This window comes from Euleptes europaea, chromosome 14 (assembly GCF_029931775.1).
Source record: "Euleptes europaea isolate rEulEur1 chromosome 14, rEulEur1.hap1, whole genome shotgun sequence".
In the NCBI taxonomy this organism is placed as follows: Eukaryota; Metazoa; Chordata; class Lepidosauria; order Squamata; family Sphaerodactylidae; genus Euleptes; species Euleptes europaea.
This window is the reverse complement of record NC_079325.1, coordinates 45,833,814-45,853,649: the sequence shown is the minus strand read 5'-3', so window position 1 is coordinate 45,853,649 and position 19,836 is coordinate 45,833,814. Positions and strand designations below refer to the sequence as shown.

The window sequence follows — 19,836 nt, the reverse complement described above, 5'->3', positions numbered from 1 at the left end:
AGGCTCACAGTTCCTGTGTGTGGGGGACCTGATTCAGATCAGGACTGCATCACATGATCCAATTCACACATTATGAACACATGAAGCTGTCTTATACTGAATCAGACCCTTGGTCCATCAATGTCAGTATTGTCTACTCAGAAAGCCTCTCCAGGGTCTCAGGTAGAGGTCTTTCACATCACCTACTTGCCTAATCCCGTTAACTGCAGATGCTGGGGATTGAACCTGGAACCTTCTGCATGCCAAGCAGATGGTCTACCACTGAGCCACTGCCACAGGTTGGGTCCATCCTATGCAATGGTCAGGCGTGAGTTGTAGGCTCCCAGTTTCTGTGGGTGGAGGACCGGATTCAGATCAGGACTGCATAGTGTGTAAAGAAAGGGCTTTACCTCCCCCCCCCCCCCCCCGCAGCACTATTTTCTTCTCTCTCTCTGTTTATTACGGTCGCTTGACCAGTTCCATATAAAATTCAGAGATCTACAGTCACGCTTCCAACATCCAAAGAATACAAACCCGAAAATGAATACTAATAGTCAATAATACACATTAAGCACTATTTTCTTGACCTGAAAGGGTTTTAGAGGGTGCTGTTGTCCCATTGTGTTCCCTGGGATCTCTTTAACCCCCAGGCAGCAGCATGAGACACAAGGAACTGCAAGTGCACAACATTACGATAAAGAAGCATTATTTCAGTCACATGACAGGAAGAACATAAACCAGAGATAGGACAACAGCGATGGGAGCAGTGGGTCACACAAGTACACACAGAACATTGGAGGACCACTTGGTGGAGCATGGCCAGGGCAGGCTAGGCAGAAGGAAGGGAGAGAGTCTTTGAACGTGCCTCTTGGAATCATAGAATCACAGAGTTGGAAGGGACCACCAGGGTCATCTAGTCCAACCCCTTGCAAAAAGCAGGAAATTCACACCTATCTCCCCCCCCCCACGCACCCCGTGACCCCTACTCCATGGCCAGAAGATGGCAAAAAAAATATCCTCCAGGCTCCCTGGCCAATCTGGCCCAGAGGACGATTGCTTCCTGATCCCAAAGTGCCGATTGGCATTACTCCGGGCCTGCAAGAAAGGGCCATAAGAGCTAAACACTGACACAACCCTTCCTGCCCTCCCTCATGATCTGCCTAAGTTTACAGAATCAGCATTGCCGACAGATGGCCATCTAGCCTCTGCTTAAAAACCTCCAAAGGAGTGCCCACCACCTCCCGAGGAAGCTTGTTCCACAGAGGAACTGCTCTGTTTAGCCGGAAACTCATTTGATTTAATTACAACCTGTTGTAAAACAACAACAACAACAACAACAAAACCCCAAATCTTCACCATCTTGTTGTTCCACTTAGTATGTGTGCAAAGAGAGGCAGGAGTGGCCAATAATGTGCATTTTCCCAGAAAATTTGGATCCGAACATTTTCTGGATTCTTTTTCCTGTTCACAAAACTTAAATAATGTTAGCACAAGAGGGCAAATATATTATGCACAAACACTGGAGTTTGTCCATATTACCCCATTTAGCACATGTAACATGGCTGATTTGAAGCACAACAGCCCTGACAACTGTACAGGTAAAGGTAGTCCCCCCTGTGCAAGTGCCAGGTCAATACTTTATAGACTTATATACGTGGGGCGAAAACATTTCAGAGGGGAAAATATACCATCAGAAAAATCTGCCCCACATCATTGGGAGGAGGAGCTCTCAGGATCTCTGTATCTGTGGCTGAGCTTTCCGAAAGCAGCCCCCCCAGCTGTCCAGGGGTTGAGTTGAGGCCGGTGGGTTGAAGACCACTGAAGCAGACCATTCCGAACTATGTGATTTGCCTCTGTATAAGGCAGCTTTATAGGCTCGTAAACTTGCATTCAATAGTCAGATGGTCAGCATTGCCATAGCTCAGTGCTTTGGGCAGAATACAGTGAAAGCTTTATTGCCTGGCGTTCCAGGAGAACGCTAGTTTACCAAATATAAAGGTAAAGGTAGTACCCTGTGCAAGCACCAGGTCATTACTGTCCCATCGGGTGACATCACATCCTGATGTTTACTAGCCAGACTATGATCGTTTACGCTTGGGAGTTTTATCTGAGGTTCATTGCTTGCTTTCCTGTTGGGAATCTATGCACCAGCAGTCTCCAAGATCAAATCAAGTCCCTGTCCCTTTAAATGCTGGTTTGTAATTGGCTTACTTTGTAGAGCTTACTGTGAGAGAAAATTATCCCCAACCAAAACCCAATTGCTGCATAAGTATTTTTTTTTTAAAGGAGCAATCTGAAAGGAGGAGGAGGAGGGAGAGAAATCCAACCCTTGGTTTTAAAAAGCCTTTCCTCTGCTGAGAAAGAGCTCTGAGGAAGCAGGAACCATTTGAATCCTCTTTACACACTGCTTTGTAATTGGCTGTGAAAGAAACCAAGCTTGTGTGTCCCGTGCTTTGCCTGATGCATGGGGATTTCACCAAACTGAGCTCAGGAGAAAGGGAAGAATCAGGTTAACAGAGGAACGGGAATTCCCGGGACTTGTGAGGGCCAGCAGTGAGGTCATCTCTAATGAAAGGAAAACTCATGCATATCTCCAAAGAACAACTGAGACAGACTGGGGCAAATGTAAGTGAAAGTACCTATGCATAAACAACCTATCTTTATGGGGTGGTTTGCCATTGCCTTCCCCAGTCATCTACACTTTACCCCCAGCAAGCTGGGTGCTCATTTTACTGACCTCGGAAGGATGGAGGACTGTGAGCCAGCTACTTGCAACTGACTTCCGCCGGAATCGACCTCAGTACTGCAACTTACCACTCTGCATCATGGGGCTCAAATATGTGTGTGTGTGTGTGTGTGTGTTAAGTGCCGTCAAGTCGCTTCCGACTCATGGCGACCCTATGAATGAAAGTCCTCCAAAATGTCCTATCTTTGACTGCCTTGCTCAGATCGTGCAAATTGAAGGCTGTGGCTTCCTTTATTGAGTCAATCCATCTCTTGCTGGGTCTTCCTCTTTTCCTGCTGCCCTCAACTTTTCCTAGCATGACTGTCTTTTACAGTGACTCTTGTCGTCGCATGACATGACCAAAATACAATAGCCTCAGTTTAGGCTACGATAGGCACAAATATACCAGTTGATAAAAAGCAGCAAACAGCCAGCTGCTAAGACTGGCACCAGCAGTTTGCTCCACTGCAACTTGCACAGTTCTGCTGCTGGCCAACAGACCCAGCCTGGTGGCAGTGAGAGAGCAGCAGTGCTGAGCTGGTGGCGGCAACAACACCTTTGGGTCCTGTGCATGTTAGGTGGTGGCATAGCAGGTTGCGGGTCCTGGGCACGGCTGCTGCCTGCTTGTTTGTTCTGCCTCTTGCCACCATTGGGCTGGGCCCACTGGCCAGCAGTTAGCACAGGGCTAAGCAGGAGGCAGTGGAGCAGGCTTCAGATCCTGGGCATGCTGGTTAACCAAGGACCAGTTAAAGCAAGTTGTTAGCGTCCATGCTTTGTCCATGCTGGCACCCCTAATGGCTTCATGTGTAGGAGTGGGAAAACAAATCCAGTTCACCAGATTAGCCGCTCATGTGGAGGAGTGGGGAATCAAACCTGGTTCTCCAGTTCAGGGTCCACTACTCCAAACCATCGCTCTTAACCACTATGCCACGCTGGCTCTCCACACCACGCTGGTTCTCCGGTGGAAAGGCACTGCCAGTGAGCAGAGAACCTTGAGCTTAGATGAACAGATGCTCTGATTCTGTACAAGGCAGCTGAGTATGTCCGTCACTGCTAGGAGTTTGAAATGAATCTTGCTCGACTCACCAACGTCTGAAGTGCTAAAACCTGAGCTCGCGCATAAGGGTGCCACAGCAGGCAAAAACGGCCAGGCCTCGCTCTAATTTTGAAAGTGACTTTTTTGGTAAACATTTTGTTTTGAAAATTCCCCTCTTCCGGAAGGGAGGGGGACAAAAGGCTAATGGCTGCAAAGCGGAGAATCATGACATTGCCCTCTGCACGTCCGCAGAAATGGTGTCTATTTGCTGCCGCTGCAATTACTGCGTCTCTTAATGGCACGGGGAAGAACAAATATAATTTCTTCCGAGGCCTTGAAAGCCAACCTGCCGCCAACAAGAAAGAAGAGGAGATGGAGTGTTTTTAATATAACGGGGGCAAGCCATTTTCCGATGCACTTTTAATTGGATCAATTTCCTCTCTTATTGAGCAGCCTCCTAAGTGAGAGAGAGAAAATCAAGCGTGCGCACAAGTCATAATCAAGCACGTTCCTTCTGCAGGTGAGAAAAACCGCTACCAAACTGTTTAATTGCAGCTTGCTAATGATGTGGTTTTATCTTCTGTGGCACCTGCTTTCAAAAGTAATCACTACCCTCCTCCTGAAAAGGCAGTAGGTGGGGGAGGAACGGGTTCTGCTAAAAGACAGTACAGTACAGGGAAAGCAAAGGCTCTCGCGGTGAATTGCGGGCTGCCATGGAAAGCGCCTGCTTAGAAGTCTATAAAATTATGCATGGTTTGGAGAGAGTGGACAGGAAGAAGTTTTTCTCTCTCTTCCATACTAGATCGTGGGGTCATCTGCTGAAGCTGGAGGGTGAGAGATTCAAAACAGACAAAAGGATTTTTTTTTTCACACAATGCAGTTAAATTGTGGAACTCCCTGCCCCAGGATGTGGTGAGGGCTGCCAACTTGGAAGGCTTTAAGAGGGGAGTGGACATATTCATGGAGGAAAGGGGTATTCGTGGCTATTAGTTAAAATGGATACTGGTCATGCTGCATGCCTATTCTCTTTAGTATCAGAGGAGCATGCCTATTGTATTAGGTGCTGTGGAACACAGGCAGGACGGTGCTGCTGCAGTTGTCTTGTTTGTGGGCTTCCTAGAGGCACCTGGTTGGCCACTGTGTGAACAGACTGCTGGACTTGATGGGCCTTGGTCTGATCCAGCAGGGCCTTTCTTATGTTCACCTGAGGTCGCAGCTCTTTTTTCATCGGTGCCTAAAAAAAACCCAGAATGGTAGGACAGATGTGCATGTGAGTGAAAAGCCTCCACCTTACCCAACCCTCCCTCCTGGCGGATTTGTTTTTTAAGCCTCTATGAGCCGCAAGCGCATCATAAAATAAAATCTGCTTCCTCTCCCCCCCACCATCTCTACTTGCAATCAGAGTGGGGAACAGATGGCGGAGACTTAGCTTAAACTGTGATGTGGCTGTTTGGCTGGAGTCAGGCAGTCAAGTGCTCCGTCAGCAGAATGGACCGGGCTTTAAGTCCACTTAAATGAATCTACGGCTTTCAAAAACGCTCTCTGTAGTGGTATATTTACTGCAAAAGAGGCTCTCTGGAACGGCGTACGAGGCAAGTGCTTACTTATAAAAACACAATATTGTTCTGGCTCGTCAGCCTGGCGGAAGCAGCGGGCAATTGCCGGCGCATTAAAGCAGGCTTTTCGAAATGCAAAACTGGCAGAAAGCGCCATAAACGGCAGGTTTTATCCAAGGGCCAGCGGTGAAGACAGCACAGAGATTAGACAAAGCAGTTCCCAGGCCAGGTAATTATCATCTGAATTGTGGCGACGTATGGGAGTTGCCCTTTGCAATTGGAACGGGTGTAAACTCCCACTGGGCATACCAGCTAATGCGCCCCGTAACTAGACAGGTCAAGTGACCAGCTTTGCGTATCCGCTGCCCATTTGGGACTGATGGTGAAGCCAGATGAGAGGTTGGGAGTTGCATGATCAAAGCTCCCGCTGTTGTTGGTTGTTTTGTGTGTGTGCATGTTTTTGTGAGGCTGTTTCAGGTCAGGAAAACGGCATAAGAGGGAAGGCTTAAATCCCCTTTTCCTCCATGGGTCTGCTCAGAATCGAGCCCCTACATCACAGGTGTCAAACGAACTGCCCGCCGGGCCGGATCCGGCCCCTTGAGAGCTTTTATCTGGCCCGCGAGCCAGCCAAGGCAGCCAGCCACCCCCCACTCTCGATCTGGACTGGCGAGGCATGGCCCGGCCCAACCAAGTGACATTTGTTATATCTGGCCCTCGTAACAAATGTTCAACACCCCTGCCCTACGTGCTCGATCACTGCTTTTAGCAAACGCTGGGAGTCCCCATCATGAAACTCCCAGTATCTCGTTTTATTTGGCCTGTCCGTGCATCTGGGCAAACGCCACAAACGCCAGCTACCCTTACTGGAAAACAGTGTCCGGCTGGACGTTGGAAAACCAGCAGGGCCCTGACTCGGCTGCCGATGGTTTGCTGTCTCAAACGGGATCCCCTAGGGAAGCTCTGCCCTCATTAAAGTCAAAGCAAGATTCCGGTTCCTGTTGAGGGCAAAGAAAACAAAACCAGAGAAAGCAAGGGCATCTCTGGAGAGTTCCAGCAATGGAGGCGCAGGGCGTTTTCACTCAGCAAAGCTCTCTGCCATTTCTGATGCCTCCCAAAACATATGCAACATTTCCGGCCCTCCACGTTCACCCTCTCATTGCACTGTTGTAAAAGATATACAACTGTGCAAAGGAGTTTTTTTTTTAGATGATTTTTTTTTTTAATTCCAGCTGCAGAACTTTGTATCTTCTAGGGAAGAGTTTGAGCCGTGCTAGCTGTAATTTATTGGAGGTCCGTCATGGATTGCCTGCTTGACAGCAGCATGCTCAAGTAATGCAAGGAGTGGAAAAGATGCCTTTTCCATCAGCCCCTTTAGCGGTTTTCCACCTGGGGACAAGCTTAAATGGCTTCCTGGTTGACGCTGCAGCTGCTGATAAACGGCAGTGGCAATGAGGCTTCCACATGGTGGGTCTCCCTGCCTTGGTTTTCCCAGCAGCAGCCAGAAGTTGTTTTTTATACCCCTCTTTGCTTTACCTTTAAGGAGTCTCAAACCAGCTTACAATCGCCTTCTCCCCACAATGGACACCTTGTGAGGGAGGTGAGGCTGAGAGAGCTGAGAGAACTGCGACTAGCCCAAGGTCACCCAGCTGGCTTCATGTGGAGGAGTGGGGAAACCAACCTGGTTCTCCAGATTAGAGTCCACCGCTCTTAACCACTACGCCATGCTGAATTCCATGAACCACTCTTGGAAAAAAAAGGAGTTGGTTTTTATACCCCACTTTTCCTCTGCTGTTAAGGAGTCTCAAAGTGGCTTACCAATCTCCTTCCCTTCCTCTCCCCACAACAGACACCTGGGGAAGTAGGTGGGGCTGAGAGAGTTCTGAGAACTGTGACTGGCCCAAGGTCACCCAGCAGTCTTCATGTGGAGGAGTGGGGAAACCAACCTGGTTCACCAGATTAGAGTCCACCGCTCTTAACCACTACACCACCCTGGCTCTCTACCCCTTCATGCCGCTGGGGCTTTTCCAGTTTTTGTTTTAATCTGCAATTGAATACCATTGTAACTTCATAACAATCTGTGTATCAGGTTATGTGAATTCCTAGCTTTCATTAAAAAAAAACTCTGGCCCTCTTTGTTGCAGAGATATAAGGGGAAAGGCATATCTCTGCAATGAAAGGAGCTACTTTGTTTTTGTTGTTGTTTTAAATGGAAATTGAAAATTCAGTAATAGCCAATATCTGATTAAAAAATAAAATAAAAACCCTTCAGTTGTGGGGGGAAGAAGTGGCCACCACAGGAACATGGGCAGACAAAATGGTTGCTGTGTGGGCGGGACCAGGAAAATCTGACCTTCCCCACCTACACAGCAACCCTCCAGGTGTTGCTATAATCTTCCCAAAACTTCACAGCAAGACAGGTTAGGGAAAAATCTGAGAAAACATCAGAGGTGCACAAATGCACAGTGTTGTGGGGAAGCAGGAAGAAAAACCCTGCTTACTAACAGCGTCGAACCGAAGGCAAATAACGTGTGTGGAAAAGGTCTCAGAAGAAGAGTTGGTTTTTATATGCCGACTTTCTCTACCACTTAAGAGAGAATCAAACTGGCTTACAATCACCTTCCCTTCCCCTCCCCACAACAGACACCCTGTGAGGTAGGTGGGGCTGAGAGAGTGTGACTAGCCCAAGGTCACCCAGCTGGCTTCATGTGTAGGTGTGGGAAAACAAATCCAATTCACCAGATTAGCCTCCGCCGCTCATGTGGAGGAGTGGGGAATCAAACCCGGTTCTCCACTCTTAACCACTACACCACGCTGCAGTTGTCTGTTAAACAACCAGTTTTTGTAAGCATAATCTAAATGTAATTATACAAATCAGCAGTCTGCAGTTATAAGAAACCCCTTTTCCCCAACCTTTGCCAGAGGAAGCTGGTAGGAAGTTAAGCTGGTAGGAAGCTGGGTGTCCTTTGCACCCAGTCCTGAGACAAGGAAAGCGACACTGTTCTTTAGACACATCCCAATGTAAGTCATGCTTGCCACACTTGGAGCCCTTGAGCAGAACAATGCTCCCATTTGCTTGGTGCAGTAGAAGCTCTTGTATATGTGTAGCAGCCGGCCTTCAGCAGCCGGCGTCAGAAATTCAAGGACCAAGATGTTTCTGGTCCTGGGTGATTATGGCTTTCGGTAAGCTGTCTAAAATTGCACCCTCCAGCAAATGCAACCAGCATATAAAGCACGGGACGCAGCGGCTACCGCAGAACCCAGCTCTTTAATTATCCCCGCTACCCTCTGCATTTGCAAGGACCCCGCTGGCAAGAACACTGTTAAGTCTAACACACTATCGTTGGGGGCAACTTAAACATAACAAGCTGGTTTTCCTTTCTCTTAAGCTCTTTCGGCCACGCTGGAGGGTGTTTTCTCATCCCATATGGGCATGCCTTGAGTGTGCCAATTCACCCAGCTGCGGTTTCATGCTTCATCTGACCCAAGCCATATGCCTATCGGCTGATGAGCAAACTGTCTGTTGCCTTAAATAAGGCCTAGCGGCGTCGCTAGCAATGTGGGGTTTTGCTGTGAAAGGAGCGGAGATGTGAAACCCTTGGTAGAGAGAGAGAGAGAGGGATTCCGCCTAATAAAATAAGCAGCCCCTTTCCCATCTTACGGACAAGTGGCTTTTGCGCAAGATGCAGACTAGTGGAAACCTATCAGGAAGTGCAACAGTGTGGAATGCAGGATATTGAAGGTGCACGGGCAGACGTATAATTTGTCACATTTCATCGTGTTTACTCCAATTTCTCCCTCCCCTGGAGGCACTTCAACTAGAAACTTGACCTTCCAAGACATTTTCCAGACAATATACAACACCGTTGCAAATAACAAACAAACCCAAATCGATTCCAGCCTGTGTAGGGCTTTCTCCCCCCTCCCCCCTCAGCAACCCCTTGATGTCTTTCCCAGGCTGGTTGCAACAAATGCCCAGGATTATCAACGGCGGGGGGGGGACGGGACCTCTTCTGCTACCAGGAGGGCAGTTTTCCTCAACGGCAGCAGGCGTACTTCATGTCAGACAAAACGGACCACATTGCGTGGCAAGGCTGGGTCGGCACCAAAAAGAGAGCCAGGTCGCTACAGGGAGGGAAGTTTCGGATTTACTTCTAAGCAGCAGCTCTACCGGTGAGGCCCTAGTCATGACGGGACTGGCTACGACAGTATAATTAGAAAATCCAGGAGGCCGGACTGTGGGACAATGCTACCAATGGGTTTGCAACGAGAAGGCCACATAACTGTGCCTTGTGAGGAAGGAGCCGGTCCCCGACAGCTTATTGCAGAATCAACATGCAGTGGTGGAAGGAGGAGGAGGATCTGGTGGTTCAGTGGGTGTCCGCGTGCGTAGTGCTTATCCCCAACTTGCATCACGTGGCGAGGACTTGCACTTAATTATATTTAGGGGGGGGGGAACCTCACACACACAGTCTACATTTTTCTTCTAAGCACACACAAAAGACGACGGCCACGGGGCACAGTCCGTTTGGAAATATGGCACCAATGTCGGTCAACCCGCTGAGGGGTACGGCAAGAATCTGGGAAAAGAGGCACGCCTCCTCCTACGGAGTGGAGTACCTCCTCAAGTGGTAACTGTAGATCTTAATGCAGTGATCCCAACAGTCCAGGACCAACAGCTGCCCCTTGGGCGTGATGGCGATGCCAACGGGGCACGTGAGTCCTTCTCGGATTAGGATGTTGTAGCCGCCCCCTTTGGGGAAATGCAGGATTTCTTTACGGCTGCTGTCGGCTACGATCAGGTCGCCCCGCGCGTCCACGCACATCCCGGCGATGCACCGGAAGTCCTCGTTCTCCGAGAAGAAGTGGCTGATCTGCCGCCCCAGCTGCCCGTCCGGGCCGACGGAGCCAATGGAAAACCCTCCCTCCAAATGGTGCTCGTGCTGGCGGTTTTCGAGGTTCAGGCCCAGCCCTTGGGTGAAGTAAATCGTCCCTTCCATGTCACAAGTGACAAATTTTGGGCGGACAGCGCTGCACAAGCAGCTGTATTTTACGATCCCAACGCAGCGGTCTACGGTGAAGCACCAAAGCTTTCCTCCTTCCACATCCGTCACCACAAACTGCCCCGAGGGCAGCGCGGTGATGCCCCACGGCTTGCTGAGCTGACTCCGGTGGCACGCTATGCAGTGCCCGTCCATCGTGTACACCTTGACGGAGTTGTCGTAGCTGTCCGTCACCCCGATCAACCCCTGGCAGTTCATGGTGACGGACAAGGGCGTCAGGTTGGGCAGGTCAGCCCCGAGGAAGCTAAGCACAAAGCTGTCGATGCCGCTGGGGCTCCGCCGGATCTCCTTCAGGAAGCCCTTGCGGGTGAAGACTTGTATCCGGAAGTTGCCACGGTCGGCCACGAGCACCTCCCCTTGCGGGGTGACATGCAGGCTGACGGGGAGGTTGAACATCCCCGGCGTGCTCCCTTTGGAGCCCATCTTTTTGAGGAAGTGGCACTGCTGTACACTGGCCGCTGCTTCCGTCATCCTCGGCTTGACTGGGGAAGAAGAATTTGGCAGCGAGCTGGCTTCTTCTCGACGCGTGTCAGCCTCCCGGAAGGATACGGAGGCCGGCACGGCCGTCTCCATCAGCGATTCCTCCACGTTGATGCTCCGCGGCTTTTTCACCACCTGCCCGATTTGCAGCGGCCCGACGTGGCCTACCTTGAGGAGCTCCACCTCTTGCAGAGTGAGCTCCTTAGGAAGGCTGTTCATCAGTTCCGGCTCCTCCTCGTCGCCCTCTTCCTCTAAGAGGGCGATGTCCCCCTGCTTGATTTTAGCAAGGAAGTAGTCGCACCGGGACACGATCTGCACTTCCGCGATGTTCAGCAGGTACGCCTGCTCCTCCATGGTCTGGTTATTCACTTTCTCCACTTCCGAGAGGGAGCCGGTGAAGAACTTGCGAGAGCGGGCCAGCTCCTCCTGGATCTTGCGCTCCTCTTTGCTGTAATCCTGCAGAACGCCTTTGTACCTCCCTTGCAAGTCTTTGGACACCCCTTCCAGGCACATCTTCCTTTTCTGAAGGTCTCCCATCAACTCCCGCAGCCGCCCGAGCTTGGCCCCGAACTCCCTCCTCCTTTCGTCAGCGGCCTCCTTGATGGCGACCACCCCGTGGCCCTTTTGCACATGCTCGGCCTCCTTGCACGGCTCACACAAAACCAGCCCACAGGTCTTGCAGAAGTGCTTGGGGAGCCGCCGGCCGCACACCTTGCACATGAGAAGGCCCACGGTTTCGTTGAGCCCGGCGGTGTCGATGATCTTCAGCACGGTCAGGTTGTCCGTCAGCTGAGCCAGGCTCGTGATCCGAGTGATCTTGCTGCAGAAGGGGCAGCGGATCCCGTTGATGCTGTTGGCCAGGAGCTTCTCCAGGCACTGCTTGCAAATGGTGTGCCCGCAGTGCAGCAGCTTCGGCCTCAGGTGCTCCTCGGTGAAGCACTCCATGCAGATGGGGCATTCCAGGACTTCCCGAAGCGCATCCGAGTTGAGGTGAGGGGCAGCGGCCATGGCCCTTGCGGATGAGGCAAGGCTAATAGCATTTATCTCCGCGCTTTCCAATCCTGTTAAAGGAAAGAGAAGGAAAACAAAAAGAGATTCCTTGTTACCGTGACTTTGAAGCAGGTTGACTAATTCTGCAACTGGTGTATATGACTAGCATGTGCATTTGATATATCCGTCACATTACCAAAATCTTAGCAGACTTTTCCTTTGTGTATAAATCCCGATGGGTAGTCGTTTTAGTCTGTCTGTAGCAGTAGAAAAGAGCAAGAGTCCAGTAGCACCTTAAAAACTAACAAAATTTCTGGCAGGGTGTGAGCTTTCGTGAGCCACAGCTTACTGAAGAAGTGAGCTGTGGCTCACGAAAGCTCATACCCTGCCAGAAAATTTATTAAATCTTTAAGGTGCTACTAGTCTCTTGCTTTTTTACTTTGTGTGTGTTGGGTTTTTTACTAAAACTCATGGCTGAGGGGAAAAGGGAGATGAAGTGTTTTTTTTAAGAGAGGCTTTCATGGAACAGGGAGACAGAGGGCACTTTCACACAGCCCAAATAATGCACTTTCAATCCAGTTTCAGTGCACCTTAATGATCGTTTGCAAGTGGATTTTGCCAGTTCACACAGTAAAATCCACCTTCAAAGTGCATTGAAAGTGCATTATTTGGGCTGTGTGAAAGTGCTCCAAGTCTCCTTTTGCAAACTTGTGTGTCCGTACACCCCACTTCCTCCGGCCAACCAGTGCCCTACCCTCATCACTTCTTAGACATTGCTCTTCTGTTTTTATTTCAATCTCCGTTTGCATTTTTTACTTGGGGCCAGTTACAGACCTTTATTGCATCTCCATTGTGCCTTTCTTTCACAGGATTCAGGCAGTGTACATGGGCGGCGGCGGTGGGGGGTGTCCCAGGTGATCTCTCAACCTGAAGCTCACAAAATGAGACCTCCTTAGGTTCAAAAACAGCAAGCACTCGATAAAGCCATGTGCAAAAAATGTGCAGTCTTTAACTGTTGCTAAACCAGCCTACAGGAGAAGGAAGGCAGGGGTGTGACAGGATATATAAAAATGTAAAGACAGCCTCAGGCATGGATGAACATGAATGCGAGTCATCTTTTGAGAACACAGTACATGCTCTTGCTGTCCATTTATGCAGCACCATCTGTGCATGGTGATACTTTCCAGAGTAAAAAAAGACAGGTCCCTGCCTCAAGGAGTTCACAACTAGAAAAGAACTTCTGACACAAAATGGGGGCTTTCCCACATTCTCTTTTTCCTCGTCTCCACGTTCCTGTTTTGTCGTGTTTTTTTAAAGTTCCACACGTGATTTGTTCCTTCTAGTGATCGATTCCTTATCACACCTGATTTTATCAAGAGCAAAGAGCTGCTGCTTAATTCAGCAGGGAAATAAACTAGATTTAATCTTCTGCTATATCGAATGGACCACTAGAGGGAGGAAAACACGTGCGGAGCATTTAAAAAAACACACCGAAGCATAAGGAACTTCCTAGGTGGGGAAAAAGAGAATGCGGAAAACGCCAGGATGTTGCTATTTCAGCTGATAAGGAATAGAAGCTGTCGTAAGACAACTCTGTTTTATACGATCACACCAAACTCTTTCATCACTTGTGCGCTGCACATGGCACATTCTGCTTGCTGCAAGCTTATGGCTTGCGGCTTTCTGGAGAGAGAGATGCTGGCTGCTGACTTGCATCAAACTATGCCGCCCCTCTTAAGGTGCACTGCTAACCCTCATTTTCTCAGCATGTTAACTAATTTAGCTACAGTCTGTAATTGTAGAGGTGGGAGAGGGTTCTGACGCCTGTGCTGAACGAGGCCTTTGCTCGTGTTTGGTCTTAATTTCCCAGACAGGGGAGGCAAGCAGGTCTCCCACTGCTGCTGGCTGCCCTGGCCAGCCATAGAGGGAGGAGGGCAGGCAGAGGAGGCTAGGGAAGAAAGAGTGGGGAGGGGACATGCACGGGTCTAGGAAGTGAGAAGCCTGGAACCTGATGAGGCCAGCTGGCTAAAGGAGGGGCCGTGGCTCAGCGGCAGAGCATCTGCTTGGCATGCCAAAGGTCCCAGGTTCAATCCCCGGCATCTCCAGTTAAAGGGACCAGGCGGTAAGTGATGTGAAAGACCTCTGCCTGAGATCCTGGAGAGCCGCTGCCCGTCTGAGTAGACAATATTGACTTCGATGGAACAGGGATCTGATTCAGTATAAGGCAGCTTCACATGTTCATGTGAAACATAGGCAGTGTGTGGGGATGAACCAGTAGAGTCTGCTATGGAAAGGAAAACAGAGTGAAAAAAATGGGAAGAGGAGAGACGCTGCAGAGGTGTTGGAAGATAGTGATTCAAAATATTATTTATTTATTTTTAATTTATTTTATTAGATTTATACACCACTCTCTTTCCCGGCCAAGGCCGGGCTCACAGCAGCCAACAATCAATATGCTTTGAATCCACGTATTGATTTCTGCCAGCTACAACCGTTGTGGGTAGAAGCTGTCAATGATCACGATCTTCAGCTGCAGGTTTCTGAGCAAATCAGAAACACAACTGCTGGCCATCAGAATATCTAACGGACTTTAGTGAATGGGTTATCGATACTTGGGGCAGCCGAACTCTCACGCCGTGACTGTGCAGGGCCACAGTTTGGTAGCACAGCACTCGGTGTGCGGGAAGAAGCTCCCACGTTGGCTGCCTTAGGCCCAGGAGAGAGGCTGCCGGCCAGAGCAACCAGCGAGCCCGCTAGCGCCCGTGGTATATACTCATCTGTGGGTTCGCACAATTACGAGAAGCAGGGAAATTTAAGAGCCCACCGACAGAGCGGGTAACGCAGCGCCTTAGAACACCAAGGCTAACTGCAGAGGCTTGGATTCAGAAGTGATGGTAGGAACAAGTGAAAGGGACTGTGTGGGTGTATGTCTGCCGCCCTGGATATTAGCAAAGCAAGATAATTCTCTGGATTCAGACATCAGGAGAAAGAAGAGAGAACTGTCAGTATCTAGCTCGCTTTGGCCCTTGCTAAGGCAAAGCAGCCATGTGCAAACTAGCACAGGCCCAGCAGGAGTTAATCGGTTGCCTCTTTCTTTTTCAAAGTTTCCTTGCAAGACTCAGGTTTTTTTGCCTTTTGGTAAAATGCTTGTAATTTCCCTTTCTAACATTATTACTCTTAAATGTTGTAACAGCTGGCATTCCTGCACAAAACAGGACAATCTATAGTTGTCCAGATCCCTTTAACCACCCTTCCCCACATACCCCTCTCCCACATTACATTCTTCATCTTTAGGATTCCAGCTGTGCCTTCTTCAAAAGCAGCCAACCATTGAAAAAGAACACAGACCAAAAAGGGGGGGAAAGTTGGTTTCATTAAGCTATTATGCGACAGAGATGGTCTTTTGTATCTCAGCTGGATTGCTATGTTCGGTCTGTAAAAAGGACAGGGGGAAAATGCCTATATACTGTAACTCTCTCCCTCCCAGTCTGAAGACAGGGAAGAGCAAGACACATATGAAAATGATGATGGCAGGCATTCTGTCCTCCTGCCCTTGTAGGGGAATTCCCAAGTGACCTGAAGGGAAGGAGGATTCCACGTAAGACAGTCTAAGAGTCCAGTAGCACCTTAAAGACTATCAAAATTCTGTGCAGGGTACGAGCTTTCGTGGGCCACAGCTCACTTCTTCAGATACCTGAAGTATCTGACTCTTGCTTTTTTCTTCTGCTACAGACTAACATTGCTACCCATTGTGATCGACATTCTAACTAAGTTTAGGAGAAATCTAGTTGCTCCCAATAAACTATTGGTGGTTTTATCAAGGCAGATTTGCACTTCGCAGAACTCAGCAATGTCATCTCATCTCCCACCCCAATTCCAAATTTCCTGGTGCTTAAATCAGATGGTAAATATCATGCACGTCAGGAGGACAGTTCATTCAAGAACTCAGTTTTTACCTTGTTCTGGGGTGGATTTTCTGTATAGGTATCCAACCGAGCCCTGGTGGACTTTGCATGCAGCGGCAATTCCCTGGGTATAGAGAGGCAGAAAAGTCCTGTAAAGAAGCAAATTAAGAGATTTCTCCCTTAATGTCTTTATTACCCAAGTAACCTTAAGCATGTTTCACACTGCACTCGTCTCTTTATCAAGGGAAATATACGTCCTAACAAAAACTTCCAGGTGCAAAAGACAATTCTCTTCAGGACCACTGGTTGAAGATCACCAGCAGCTCAGAGAAAACCCTCTCAATCAATATTTCTCAGCTGGGCATCTGTGAGCCAGCGTGGTGTAGTGGTTAAGAGTGGTGGACTCTGATCTGGAGAACCGGGTTCAATTCCCCACTCCTCCACATGAGCGGCGGAGGCTAATCTGGCAAACCCAGTTTCCCCACTCCTACACACGAAGCCAGCCAGGTGACCTTGGGCTAGTCACACTCTCTCAGCCCCACCTACCTCACAGGGTGTCTGTTGTGGGGAGAGGAAGGGAAGTTGATTGTAAGCCGGTTTGATTCTTCCTTAAGTGGTAGAGAAAGTCGGCATATAAAAACCAACTTTTTGTCTTCTGAACTGCGGGGCCTTAAGAAAACTACTTAGCAAAGTTGTGCCCGGGATACAGCAGGGGACAAAGTGATTAAACATCAAGAGCCCATGGACACAGGCATAAATTAAATGGCATTAAGGGCTCGATACAGTCAGAACCCTCTGTAAACATGGAAAAGCCATTTGCTAACACAACGGTGAAAACCCAGCCAAGGCCCCTTCCATGTGTGAATTGGAAGAGGAGGACCGTTTACTTCATTGTTCGGATTTGGAAATGGCAAGGATCTGGGGACGCCATTAACAGACATTCTTTGTGCCTCTCGTTCTCTGGTGTAATAAGAGAAGAAAACACAGCCGTCAGAGCTGAAAATGAAAGTGGAGGAGGAAGGCATGGAAGCCTGGCAGGGAGGAGGAGACCACTTCGGAGTATGCCCAGCAAGTATAAATCGAGGGCCCAGCATGCTCAGTTCCAGAAAGCCCAAATCAAGAACTTCAGGCACTTTCTGGAACCTGCCAAGTCACGCTTTGGAATCCTGCCCCGTCCTTTTTCTGAAATAGGAGAAAAGACCTTGGATCCCTCAGTCTCCAAAAAGTCAGCTATGCAATAGCCGTCGACGGCTCCGGTTCCAGCTAGGGTTTGGGGGCAGTTTGGCTGAGCTGGCAAGGCATGCCTTCCTCTACTTTCACTTTCAGCTCTGACGGCTGTGTTTCCTTCTCTTATTACACTGGAGAACGAGACGCACAAAGAATGTCTGTTTATAGCATCCCCAGATCCTTGCCATTTCCAGATCCTTACAAGTAAATAGTCCTCCTCCTCCTCTTCCAATTCATACTGAAATGTAATGGACTATAATCAAGGCAACGATCCTGTTTTCATAGGATGTGGGTAGGGAATGGTTTGACCCACTTGTAAATGCAGGAGTTCCATGAGCCGCTTGCCACACAAAAAAAGCAACTTGCTGGTCTTAAACGTCGCTAAAGGTTTTTAGCAGCACAGACAAGCAGGTTTCTCTCATTACTTTATCTCTTTGCTGGGAAGAGAATCAGATGCTAAATCTTTGTTTATCCAGGTTAATGGTGCAGAGTCAGGACCAAGAGTAACTGGCCTGCATCCACCTTTGAAGTAAGGGCTTTGTGCAGGTCAGGAAGAGTAGATCCCATTCCACACTGCTTAGAAAGTGCTAGTCTGGATGGAATCAGCACAGCAAAATGGCATGTAAATAGCTCTGGTTTAGGGTGTAAACCTAAACTTAGCCTTAAACTTAGGGCAGCCATTAGTATAGGGCAAGTTTAAGGTATTTATTTGTTTATTTGTTTTTAAAAGGCCAGCGAAGGGAATACAATTTGTTGCAGCTCTAAGAAACCTTTGTGCTGCATTTCAGGCAGTGTTTGCAATGAGAAGAGCATGCTTCTGATGGGAAATGTTTGTACTTGCGCGTGTGAAGAACTGGAGGTCTGCAGCCATCCACAGAGTTAGAGGGATCAGATTATTTAGGCCATTGGACTACAGACTGTCAATGAGGGTGTCTGGGTATACTGGTGGGGGCTTCTCTGTTAAGTGTGTTGAGGTAGGCTTCTCTTTTAGACGGCACCCTAGAGGGGAGCGTGAGGGAGATCCCAAGCGTCTGCCCTCGTGGTAGTGGCAATTGCATTCAGAGTTTTGGCTAGCGGGGTGTAGAGGTCAAAGTGCTTTAATAAGATGGAGGAAACTCAGGTTCAGATCTCCGCTTTGCCACGGACCTCAGTGAACGGCCTCCCTCGCAGGGTTGTTGTGAGAATAAAATGAGGGCGGGGAGAACCGCGCGTGCTGGGGTCTGAGTGTTCCTGGGAAATGGAAAACATAACAGACAGTGGTACGATCGGATTCGATGTGCCACTTGAATGGAGAGGAGATGGCCAACAGTATTTGTGCTGCAAGCACAGATCTCGCAGGGCTTAAGGCAATGCCTCGAAGGGCTGAATTCAGAGTAGCCAAATGGCGATACAATATCCAATACAATACTTATTTAGAAAAAAGCACACAGCCTGTGTGCTTTTTTCTAAATAAGTATCGCATTGGATATTGTATAGCCATTTGGCTACTCTGAATTCAGCCCTTCGAGGCATTGCCTTAAGCCCTGCGAGGCTAATTGTGATATTAACACATTTTCCTTTTTTGTTTCGTTTTGGTTTCAATATTATATCAAATAATATATATTGAACATTGATTTTGTTTGAACATTATTTAGTGCTTTTTGAGCCACGTGCGGCCTCTTTGATTAGCATCCACTGTTTCAGCATAGGTTCTCTTTCTCTCCAGCAAGCACAGATCTGGCTTTACTGGGGGGGGGGGCGGTTTCCACACAGCCGCTATGGTCAGCTTCGGCTGCAAGAAGAAATAGATTGTGCACAGATCTCTAGGCAGACGGAACATGAGGCCGCCTGGGTGTCTGCTTTTTTTTTGGGGGGGGGATGCTACGCAGCTGGAAAGACCGGGCATGCTCGCAGCAGGGGCTGCACACACTGGAGCGTCCGATGCACAAATGGGGGCCAAAGGGAAGATCTGGGGGTGCATTTTGCACCGGATGCGCCCGTGCAAGCGGAGATCCGGGGTGCATTTCGCACTGGATGCGTCGGGGTGAGCCTGTTCCTTGCAGCAGCGAATGCAATACAGAATGCAATACAGAAGGGGCGTTTGTTGCATGCTGGTGACAGGGGTGATCCTTCGCCACGGGGTGTGTGTGTGTGCGGGGGGGGGGCTCTTCGAAGATAGCCCATGGTCCCCGCAGCCGCCCCCACCGCCCAGTGTCCCCAAGCCAAAGCAGAGCCCCTCCCTACCTGGCGCTTTCTCCTGCAGCTGCAGCAGCCTTTGTTCCGACGGCCCAGTGCGCCTGCGCGAGCGCCTCGGTCATGCCTTTCCCCGGGACTCCTCCCTCGTGCGGGCAAAGGACGCGGCCTTTCGCGGGGCGTCATGGGACTTGTAGTTTTGCATGCGGGAGCAAGCGACACTCTCTTCCCCCCCCCCCCCCCATTACGGAAAGAGTTCCACGGGCTACAGGTTCGAGTCTCCACCCCAAATTGGAAGGGAAGGGAAGGGAAGGGAAGGGAAGGGAAGGGAAGGGAAGGGAAGGGAAGGAAAGGAAAGGAAAGGAAAGGAAAGGAAAGGAAAGGAAAGGAAAGGGAAGGGAAGGGAAGGGAAGGGAAGGGAAGGGAAGGGAAGGGAAGGGAAGGGAAGGGAAGAAAGAATTCTTAATGGGACCATTTAAAGCAGTGGTTCCCAACCTTTTTTTGACCAGGGACCACTAGGACTTTTTTGTTCGGTGCAGGGACCCCAAGGTTCAAATTAAAAATTCCGAGAATTTGAAAATAAACTTTAATCATAACTGTTAGTTAAACATTAAGCTTAGAATAATATTTGAATATATATATTTTATAATAAAGAACTTTTAATTGAAAATATTAATTTATTATGGGTTTATAACTTTGTTTCGCG

The 19,836-nt window shown here is 49.1% G+C and overlaps 2 protein-coding genes across 2 annotated transcripts in view; one reads left to right on the top strand and one right to left on the bottom strand.

Annotated features, from left to right (window-relative positions):
- The window catches only part of ASTN2 (astrotactin 2), a 783,945-nt gene that overhangs the window by 574,269 nt on the left and 189,840 nt on the right, over nt 1-19,836 (top strand). The gene's annotated exons all lie outside the window — the stretch shown is intronic.
- On the bottom strand, nt 9,896-11,877 carry TRIM32 (tripartite motif containing 32). Its single transcript, XM_056860007.1, has one exon. It carries the CDS (start codon nt 11,842-11,844, stop codon nt 9,898-9,900), a length of 1,947 nt encoding a protein of 648 aa, XP_056715985.1. The 5' UTR covers nt 11,845-11,877; the 3' UTR covers nt 9,896-9,897.